Source organism: Miscanthus floridulus, chromosome 2, assembly GCF_019320115.1.
Source record: "Miscanthus floridulus cultivar M001 chromosome 2, ASM1932011v1, whole genome shotgun sequence".
Taxonomy (NCBI): domain Eukaryota; kingdom Viridiplantae; phylum Streptophyta; class Magnoliopsida; order Poales; family Poaceae; genus Miscanthus; species Miscanthus floridulus.
In genome coordinates, this window is record NC_089581.1 from 22,297,872 (window position 1) to 22,309,413 (window position 11,542).

Here is an 11,542-nt window from a genome sequence, read left to right on the forward strand (position 1 = left end):
TTTGAATTGTTGATCTAAATGTTGGCTACTACATATTACGTCGTACGAGATAATATAAATATATATATATATATATATATATTTGTATTTTTTATTTAGAAAGTAGACAAACAGTAGACAAAATATCTTGTAATTGGATCTATTAGACAAACAGTAGACAAACAGTAGATAATATAAATGGAAAAAAAAGACTTTTGGTTAACTTGTAATACAATTTTATCTTAACAAAATAATAATAAGATTTTTTATAAGTCAACAAGTATTTCCATTTATTGTTTAACTTGTTTGGCCTAAAAAATGTTTTCCAAAATTCCAAAAAAGAACATCTGAATTTATAATTTGGGAAGTAGTATTTTGGCATATGATTTTTTAGCATACATGCTCGAGTAAAATTCAAATTTTCTTAACGAAAGACATGCTAAAATGGCTTTGTTTTGAAATTAGTAGAGACATGTCATAAAAACTTTGATCTTGTTTCCAATTCTTTAAATATAATTTCAAAATAAAATCTAATTTTGAGCTTGCCCTTTATTAAGGAACTTTGAATTTCACTTGACACATTTAACAAAATGCTAATTTTTAACATGCATTTAGATGATTTTTCTAGTCTTTTTGGAATAAATTGGGGGTCTAAATAGCTTAAATGAAAACAAAAATATAGAATTCTAGCATAAGTCTGCAAAAGTTATGATGCAAGGTATAAATAAATTGGGTCATACTTGATTTTTAGGCCCCTATGTGCTCTTGGTTTTGGGTCAAACAAACATTCAGAGATATGGCATGTGCGTATAGATGATACATACCCCGCGCGTTGCTGCGGAACTTTCTTAGAAATAAAAATAATTCTTACATGTATGAATTAAACCTATATATTCTTATATTCATTCTTACCAAAATTAGAGAAGGCAAGGAGATGGAATGGCAAAATAAATAGCAATATATGAATGCCTCTATATTTCTTATATGTTGATATTAAATTGTGCTTAGTGGAGATGGTGTGAACAACTTGCATTAAGAGATTGGAAATTGATGGGATGACATGGCTATTAGTGGGAGGTGACGTGGATAGGTAGTGGAAAATGATGTGGATGTCTTGCATATTGAGATAAAAGTGGGGTTTGGTTTTATAAGAGATATAGATATGTAATTATTTTTTCATGGATTAAAGGTGACCTCAGAACGTACTATCGTGCATAGGGATAAATTAAAGCCATGCAACATGTTCGCTTGCTCGTATACGATCGTGGATTATAAGCTGGAACAGTATTTTTCTCTCACATCAAACTAGCCAGCAGTAAATAATCTACGATAGTTTACGACGCTGATGATTGTTTACAAAATGCATTTAGATGTAACATTTTTTATAGGATAGGTACGTCATGTATTTCTAGTTGCCTTCCATGCGAGTTGCGAGACTTGGCATTTGGAGGAAGATGGAAAGAGTTCTGGATTCAGATAGATCAGGTTCAGTAGCTGTTGCTGACCTGATAAAGATGTCTCGACCACTTGAAAAGCTAAATCACGTCGGCCTAGCAGAATTAATTTGGTGGGAACGCCGAAAATTTGTTCATGGAGAAGTGATCCAGCGGCCGGTGCGTTTAGCTCTCTCAATTGCCACTCTGGCTATCAAAGAGCTACGAAAAGGACTGTCATACAAAGAGTGGGATGGAAGAAACCTCCAGCAGTGAAACTATCAATAAATGTCGATGGAAGTTCCAGAGGATGGAGGAACATGTGTTGTTATAAGAGATTCAGATGGCGCCTTCATAGCAGGCTCGTATACTTACAGGGAGCATGTTGTAGATGCACCTAAGGAGGAAGTGATGGCACTAGAGGGATTGCTTTTAGCTCAACAGATGGGATGCAATGGTATTATTATACACTCAGATTGTATGGAGGTTATGGACACAATGCAAAGCGGCATCGCATCTACAGCGAGGACACCAATTTTTTATGAATGTTTTCAGCTATGGCAAAATTTTGAATCAATATCTTTGGAGCACTACGATCGGAAAGCCAATAAAGTTGCGCATCAGTTAGCTAGAGTAGTTTTATCAGCAGAAGAAAATTGTATTTGGATCGATGAACCCCTGAAAGGTCGAAATGGTTAGAGGGGGATGAATATCCTATTAAAAATTTCTACAACAACACTAAGACAAATGATTAGTCAATAAGATGGCGAAACGAATTTTGCGCTAGCACTATACTTAGAGTTGCAAGCCACCTACCCAATTCTATTTTTTATGATCTCTAGTATATCACAACAAGGCTATATCTCGAATTTACACATGTGATCAATCTAGCAAAAGTGATACAATTAAGTACTACACTATCAAGTCTTGACTACCGCAAGCTCTATACAAATGAATGTACAATGAAATACAAGAAAGTGGTAGAGAGGTATACCACCGTGACAAGTGATCAGTCAATGAATACTAATAAATACCAAGAAGATAATCAAGGCACAATGATTTTTCCTCCAAAGTTCACTTGCTTGCCGACAAGCTAGTCCTGTTGTGGCGATACACTCACTTGTTAATTGGCATTACACGTCAAACCCTCAATAGGGTGCCGCACAACGAACACAAGATGAGGATCACACAACCTACGAGCAATTTACTAGAGTACCTTTTAGCTCTCCGTCGGGGAAATGTCAAGAACCCCTTACAATCATCATGATCGGAGCCGGAGACAATCACCAACCTCCGCTCGACGATCCTCGATGCTTCAAGCCATCTAGGTGGAGGCAACCACCAAGAGTAACAAGCCAAACCCGCAGCAAAACACGAATACCAAGTGCCTCTAGATGCAAACACTCAAGCAATGCACTTGGATTATCTCCCAATCTCACAAAGATGATGAATCAATGATGGAGATGAGTGGGAGGGCTTTGGCTAAGCTCACAAGGTTGCCATGTCAACGCAAATGGCCAAGTATTTGAGCTAAAGCCGGCCATGGGGTTTAAATAGAGACCCCCCACGAATAGAGCCGTTGGGCTCCCCTGTCCACTGAAAATCGGGGCGACCGAACATGCCAGTCGGATCGACCGGACGCACCATGTCAGCGTCCGGTCAACGGATAGCTGCCACGTCATCCCTGGCTTCAAATACTGAGCGTCTGATCTCAATGGTTAAGTTGCGACCAAACACGCACCGCGAGGATGACCGGACACTGCTACGCCTGAGTCCGATCATTTCCAGTAAGTTTCTAGAGAGGCAAAAACATGACCGGACGCATTCGATCACAGGTGACCGGACGCGGCTCAGGGTCTGGTCCTCATTGGCTTGTTCTGATGCTTGCGTCAGCGTACGTCATAGTCTGACCGAACACACCCCCAGCGCGTCCGGTCCTATTTCTTCTAAGCGCCCGGTCAAAGGGCCGAGGATGGCCTTCACTGCGCACCACTGATCAGACGTAGGGTCAGAGTCCGATCACTGCCGAAGGCAGAGTCCGGTCAATACGAACTAGCTCCTTTTTACCCCAAACTTCACCACCCTTGATCAAATGTGCCAACCACCAAGTGTAATACTTCGTGCATGTGTGTTAACATATTTTCACAAACATTTGTAAGGGTGTTAGCACTCCATTAGATCCTAAATGCATATACAATGAGTTAGAGCATCTAGTGGCACTTTGATAACCGCATTTCGATCCGAGTTTTACCCCTCTTAATAGTACGGCTATCGATACTAAATATGATCACACTCGCTAAGTGTCTCGATCACTAAACCGAAAAGCTTCTATAAATCTCACCTTTGCCTTGAGCTTTTTGTTTTTCTCTTTCTTCTTTTCCAAGTCCTAGCATTTGATCATCACCATGGCATCACCATCATCATGATCTTCATTGTTGCTTCATCACTTGAAATAGTGCTACCTATCTCATAATCACTTAGATAAACTAGGTTAACACTTTAGGGTTTCATCAATTCACCAAAACTAAACTAGAGCTTTTACCCCCTGATTTTATCCTTGAAAGCCTTGTAAACGATGCAATTTTATTTGATAATCAATAAAGTGCGCCGCATGGCTTCCTAAAAAAGCTAGTAAGGAAGTAAATTTCTAAAATAAAAAATATTATAAATACTTCCCCTATTATTTCCTAGAAGATAATATATAATAATCATCATCTAAATCTACCTAAATGGATGGTCTATGACTAACAATGTAATGGAAGACGCGTGTTGTGTACCTCTAGTACGTACAACCTAAATTTACATTATTTTAAGCTGCTGGGTAACAACAGAGGACAACATTTGGAAAAAAAAAAAAAGTGTATCGTGTAAGAGCATCTCTTGAGACGCTCTAAATTCCATCCTTCAGATTCTTATTTGGCTACCCACTCTAAAAGATTCACTCTCCAGAGCATTACTCAGTAGTCTAACGGAGTAGCTAAATTGCATCCGATCCTCTTATCCAATATATATTTAGTTGGTATTCAAATTAATTGCAACATATTTTAATATTGCCCGTATCTAAGTTGAAAATCTCTACTGTTATATTCAAACAACAGTCATATTCCACCAATGGACAACTTTCAACTGACATGTATCATGAAAGAAAACATGACGGTTGCAAAGAATATAAAGATTATGAGTATGTTTTGTTCATGGGACTTTAGAGGTAAGGATCCTATCAAAGCATCTAATTAAACCACCATGCAGCAAGCACATCGCATCCCATTTGCAAAAATAGCAGTCTGCTTAATCATTTCATCTAACAATTCAAGTACTCCTTCTATTCCAAACTGTAAGTCATGTTGACCTTTCTAGGTAGTATTTTATATCAACCTAGATAAATATTATATTTAGATACATAGGCCCCGTTCGCTGGTCTGAAACTTAGCTGAAACTGGCTAAAAAATACTATTCCGGCTGAAAAAAGAAGCCGAACAAGCCATTTTTAAGACAAGCGAACGGGGCCATAGTAAATGATAAAAACAGAACGGTCCACAATTTGGAATGAAGTACAAGCTATATCTATGGCAGGAAGCATCGTGGATGGCCGAACATATATAGACATGGGAGCACCGAGCACGTGGTCCCTGGCCCGTCGGCCGAGCTCCTCACGATCGAGCTCTAGACATGGACATGATGACCCTTGGTGGCCGAGCTCCCGGCGTGGAAATGGAGTCGAAAGCCCCGGAAGTTGCATCGTGAGGCGCTCTGGATAGCCAAATTCATCGTGATAGGAGGCAAGAATGGCAAGTCTATAGTATTAGCGAAGCTGTTAGTGCATCTGCTGGGAGAGATACTTCTTTAGGATGGCGGAGAAATTAGTGATGGGCTTGGGGGTTATTTAACCGGTTTTGAAAAGTTTAGGGGGTTGAAAATTCAGTTTTATAGTTTGAGTGGTGAGGTAGTCCACCCTAAATAGTTAGGATTATGTAGACTTTTTTCTATAAATATACATATATAAAATCTTTATATCTAAACAATCAATTCTTTTTTTTATAATTTGCAATGAAGATAGTAGAAAATTGGAAATCAGAGCTAACTTGTATTTTCACCAAGACAAATAGGGCCTTCATCGAGACCCTGCTCGTTTCGCTGAAATTTAGCTTATGTTGATTTATTATAAGAGAAAAATAATATTTGTTCATTAAAAAATATTGTTGGAGTAGTTCAAGCAAACAGGGTCTCCAAGCAATAATCAAGCAGTCCATCAAATGCCGATCTGGTAATTTCTTTTTGGGATCTCCTGATTTTAAGAGTACCGGTCATAAAAGCGGTCTCGATGCTAGAAATTAAGTCAACTTTCTGTGTCTTTTAAATTATATATAGACGCTACACGTATAAATATTTTTTCAATGGCCAGCTCTTTTAAAACAACTTTTATCCACATATCTCTTCTCTTTAGATGAAGGCTAATAGGACAGCCTGTTGGTGGCTATTGTTTCACTCCTTTATCTAACAATTTTTTTTGTTCTCATGCATATCCTCTCTCTTCTATCCCAGTATTCACCCCATCTACAACCCTTGACTATAGTTGCTCCCATTATCTACTCGTCGCATCTCTTCGTATCTTGGTCAGTCTTAATGGAGAGTTTAATCTCACAATTACCAAGACTGTCACATCAATTTTTATGTTAGTAACTGTGTCAGCTAGTTTCATCTCTCTCTTCATAAATAAGCTACCAAGTCAGCAATTTTGTTGATGTGTTACTATATTGTCCTGTTCGCTTGGCTTATAAGCCGTACTTTTTCAGCCAACGAACAATATTTTTCTCTCACAACAAATCAACCAACAGTACTTTCAACCATGACTTATCAGCCAAGCAAACGTAACGTATATTTGAGAATGAAACTATTTTGAAACTCTCGTTAAGACTGGCTTAACAAACTATTTCCTCATCTATCTTCTCTAATTTCAATATCACATTATTATTTTGCTTAGTTAATACTTTAATTAATAAATAAATATAGAAACCATTTAAGTTATTATAGCGTGTTTGATTTATGGAATCATCACATGCTTTATGAGGTGGTGTATCATGAGTTGATCCTATAAATTTTAGATAAATCAACCTAATTATAGGTTATGGAAAATAACATAGTAATAAATCAACAGAATTCTATTTTACAGACTAAATAAATAAATCAACTAATTCTATTTTACATACTAAATAAAAAATTTGAAAAATGAGAAGAAAATAAACCACCTCATTCTTCAAACAAACACACCTGGATTGACAGCGTGATCGGCTGGCCAACCTCCTCACATAGATACTATTCACATAAATCAGCCCGCAATACTTCTCTCTCATATAAACGAACCAACAACGACACACAGCGGCCACTCAAACAGGCTGTGAGATAGCCCTGCTAGCGCGAGTGAATTGTTGACCAACTGCCAGTGACAGACAAACCGGTCAGGTACAATGCATCTGAACACTGGGTCCCGAAACAGGCTGTGAGATAGCCCTGCTAGCGCGAGTGAATTGTTGACCAACTGCCAGTGACAGACAAACCGGTCAGGTACAATGCATCTGAACACTGGGTCCCGGAAGCCAAATAGAGCCACGTCACCCCAAAAATTTGACCTCGCTCCCGCTGCGTCTCGATCGCGGGGCCTACGAAACGGGCGCTTCCTATCCCATCAGCTATCACCTGCCTGTCCACACGTCGGCGACCACGCCACTGTTGTTTAGCCGTTGACCTGCGGGACCCATGACCCCAGGCCAATGCCTAGCCAGGTAGGTCCTACATGTCCTTGGAGCATAGCCTCAGGGTCAGGGGGCAGCGGAGGGCACGGCTTGCTCCGCGTCCGCGAGGTCACGGGCGAACGCGTGGAAAGCGACCGTCGTGGGGCCGGCGCGTCAGCGGCGTGAGCATTTGGGTCGTGGAGCTCGGCGTGCGGCACCGCTCGCACCGTCACTCGCAGGCCACAAATTACGGGAAGGCCCCTGCCGCCGCGAACCAAAACCCCAGCGCCCGTAGCAGGAGACGACCGCTCTGGGCAATGCCGTCCACGCGCGCGCTCCGGCGGTTCGACCCGCGACGGTCGCCGCCGCCACCGCCACGACAGAGCTCGCAGGCGGCGGCGGCGGCGGCCGAGAAGGAGGAGGAGGAAGCGAGCCCGTGGCTGCCGTCCTCATCCTCCACCTCGTCGTCTTCCTCCTCGGCCTCCGCGCTCTTCAAGCACTCCGCCGCCTTGTCGGCGGCTGGGCCGAGGGGCGGATCGGGGACGCGCGTGTACCCGCTGCGGGACTTCCCGGGCGGGGACACGGCCGCGCTCGGCGGCGCGTTCCGGGACAACGTGCGGTGGCTCCTGAAGCAGTGGAGCTGCGCACCGGGTTCCGGGTCGGCGTGGCGCGCGCTGCTCTCGGACGAGCGCACGGGCGCCTTAGTCCCCATCGTCGCCGTGGAGGAGCTCGCCGCGGCGTCGCCCTCGCCGCTCTGCGATCTCTGTCGCTGCGCCGGTGAGTTGGCTTCGCTTCCCGGGGCCTTCATCGCGTATTTGGGCGCAGCACGCGCTTCTTTCGTTCGCGGGGTTTTGAATGTTTGATGGATGCGCTGATTAGGTTTTAGTCGTGAGTTATTCCCGATTTTTGCTGATTTGTCTCTGTGTGATTTGGGCTTCGTGACCGTAGGGAAGATTCTTGGGGGATATTTTTCAGTAATAATTACTTGCAATTATCGTTCCTACCTGTTGAGAAATGCGCTGAATGAGCGATAAACTACTACTAATTCTGATTACATACAACGTTGGGTGAATAATAGGAATTGCATTTCTGTTCCACATTCTTGCACTTACGACCCTTTATTTTCCTGTGCACATTGCCAGGAATTGACTACTCCATGTTGCTTGTTTCAAAATTTTTTAAATCACTTCCGAAAATACCAGTGCGGTTATAATGGTGGCCCCTATCCTCTTAAAGTTTCTTTCTTCTTCTGGAAAAGATGTTGTTTCGTGCATTGATTTACATCCTAGTTCTGTAAATGCCAACTCAGCAATGGTCGAAATAAGTGCATGATCTGGACTGCAATTTCAGGTTGGAGCCACCACTGGGTGTCAAAGCGGAAGTACCATTTCATCATTCCGGCAGTGGTCGACTGGGACCAGCCAATCAGGGCTGATGCGTTGCTTGGGCACACCGATCACCTCCTACAGGGTCTGATCCATAGTAATGGCTTTGGTCACCTTGTCACTCTCCATGGTCGTGATGGTGACTCCACTTTCCTCTCTGGCTGCCAGATCATGGATATATGGGATCAGCTTTGCGCAGCTCTCCGTGTAAGGTAACAACAATATACTCTTTCTTCCCTGTTCAGAAATACTCTTCAGTTAAGTACCTGTTAGCTAGTTGTGCTTTAAGTACACCAGCAAATTCTGAACTTTGGTAACTTTTATGAAGGCTGTAAAGTGTAAACTCAAGAAAGATAACCCACCTTGTTTCTATCTTCTGAGCTTTGGAAGGTTTCTGTGCAGAGCCGTCTCTGTTGTCGACTTGACCCAGAAGCACTCTGTGGATCTCCGCCTCCTGCTTGGAGTGGCACAAGGCAAGACATGGTTCACTCGCTGGGGGTACTGCCTTGCCAAGGGTTGTTTCAGCGTGTCTAGGTCCACTTATGCTGCGGCACTTGAAGCCCTTGCTACCCTGCCTGTTGATTGTCTCCGTAGTCGTCATATACGTCGTGTGGTCACCATCTACCGCCGCCTCTCCAACAAACCTCTGGCTACAGTCCGTGAGTTCCTCCTCTGCCTCCTTGATTGGAAGCACCTTGAGGCCCCGCTTTCTCCTCCTCCCGTGAAGACATCCCCACGGGTGATGTTCTTGCTGCCAAAGTCATGTATGGTGAAGAGGCTCAGGCAGCCATACCAACGCTTTGAGGACGTAGTTGACCTGCTTGAGTGTCGGTGGTCAAAGAAGCGTCTGCTTAGTGCTGCAGAGGTTATTGTTGAAAAGCTGCGGGAGCATGCCGATGGCACAAGGATAACACGGCAGGCAGTGCGAGATGCTGCCAGGGGTGCCATCGGTGACACTGGTCTCCTGGACTTCGTCATCAAGTCCCTCAATGACACTGTTGTTGGTAACCACATTGTGCGCCGCGTGCCTGACCCTGAGAACCGTGTGCTTCACTTCAGCCTTGAGGAATATGCTGAGCCTGAGCCACAGCCGCAGGCAGATCATGAGCTTGAGCCAGTGGAAGTTGATGCAGAGCACAGCCCTCCTGCAGTCCGATGGCCAAACACAGCAGAGGCGGAGCGGGATCTGCGTGCTGTGTGCCGAGCCATGGTGGAGGCACGCAGTGAAGCAGCACAGGCTGTACTGGACTGCAAGCACTGGGTGAAATGGTGGGGCCTTAGGGATGAGTCTGATGACCAGCTAAGGTTCCTTGTTGAGTGGCGACCACAGCCATGGGAGGCTACTGAACTTACAAGGCCAATGCCGCCAGGGGATATCGTGGTGGTACCCCTGCATACATCCATAGGTGAGCTGCTTGTTGAGGCGGAGCATGCATTGCGAGATACATACTGCTTCTTTGAGGATTTCCAGGCCGAGTCACTGGATGGCATTGCGGGGGATAAATGGGATCCGGTGATGCTTGGTGGAGCAGAGTCTGGTGACACCATCGGTGTGCATGGCCACGGAGCGGACATGGAGACTGGGCTGCGGTGCCAGGGAGGTGCAGATGCGTGGGAGGTGCAGTGTGTTTGTGGTGCACAGGACGACGATGGGGAGCGCATGGTGGCATGCGATGCATGCAATGTCTGGCAGCACACACGCTGTGTCGGCATTGCAGATGGTGTTCCGGTACCACCATTATTTCTCTGCATATCCTGTAGTGCGCTCATGGCCGCTGGACCAATTTCTGGATGAGACACTAATGGTACCTGAGGTTAAGTGACAATTCTTTTTGCACCTTAAACCCAGCTTGATCCACTTCTTTTTTATCCAGAATAGTGTTTTCCTCTCACAGATTCCTCCAGAATTCCTCTAAACCATCCAAATTCTTCTGGAACCATACCATCCGAACGGGGCCTGGCGATAGTAGTCTGAGTAAACCAGTTCTGATACTGTTGAGACCTTTTGTGTAAAGTGCGTTGCTGTAGTGGTATGTGATAAGTTTAGTAACGATGTAATACCGAATGTTATCTGTAGTAGTAGACTGGTGTAGTAGAGTAGAGGATTAGGCAGTAGAAAGAGAAGCACTATCCATGTCGCACGCAATCCGACTGGAAATTTTGTACAGGGACATGTTACAGAAGAGATGCTGTAAATAGCTGTCCTGTGATTTGCGCCTTTCTACCGTCTGTGAATCTTGGCAATGAAGTTTAACTTGTTCACTGTGTTATAAGAATTTATTTACTGCAAGATAAAAAAGAATTTTTTTTTGTTGCTGTTTGATTTGCTGTTAGTCTGCAGTAGCGTTTTGGTGGTTGGGCTGGCTTCTGTTGTTGCGGTGCACTGGTCAGACTGCTGCACATCCAGTCCATGTCATCTTCTATAGGTGGCGTTTAAATGGCTTCGTTCGCTGGTCTGAAACTTACTAAAAAAACACGGTTCTGGCTGGTTTGTTGTAAGAGAAAAATACCGTTTGGCTGGTTTGATGAACAGTACATTGAGAGGGGAAATCAGCCAGCCGGCTGGTCTTATAAGACCAGTGAACGGCCCGAATTTAGGGGCTAAAATTTAGGCTGTTACATTGAGTATCACGTGAGAGTGACACGTGGGAGTGTTTGTATATTAATAATAAAATAAATTACATAGGTCTTTATTAATCCGTAAGATAAATTTATTAAGTCTAATTAATCCATTATTAGCACACATGTGAATGTAGCACTACATGGTCAAATCATGGACTAATTAGATTTAAAAAATTTATCTCACAAAGTAGTCGTAATCTATATAATTAGTTATTTTTTATTTATATTTAATATTCCGTGTATATGTCCAAACATACATGTGATAGGGAAACTTTAGGGGAGGAACTTATCCTTAGTTCCTTTATTGTTGGTGGTCCATGCAGCTACTTGCTTCAAGTTTGTTTGAGAAGCTTTATAGCTTCAAGATTGGCTTTGCTAGTTTATTTATAAACAC

General features: G+C 43.4%; 1 protein-coding gene across 2 annotated transcripts; it reads left to right on the forward strand.

Annotated features, from left to right (window-relative positions):
- Nucleotides 1–7,382: 7,382 nt before the first annotated feature.
- Nucleotides 7,383–10,884, forward strand: LOC136538182 (PHD finger protein MALE MEIOCYTE DEATH 1-like). Of its 2 annotated transcripts, XM_066530164.1 has the most exons (4): nt 7,383–7,918; nt 8,492–8,738; nt 8,929–10,340; nt 10,422–10,884. In XM_066530164.1, exons 1-3 carry the CDS (start codon nt 7,459–7,461, stop codon nt 10,319–10,321), a joined length of 2,100 nt encoding a protein of 699 aa, XP_066386261.1. In that variant the 5' UTR covers nt 7,383–7,458; the 3' UTR covers nt 10,322–10,340; nt 10,422–10,884. The 2 variants fall into 2 exon arrangements, with proteins under 2 accessions (XP_066386261.1, XP_066386260.1); XM_066530163.1 differs by having other exon boundaries at nt 8,929–10,882.
- Nucleotides 10,885–11,542: the final 658 nt, after the last annotated feature.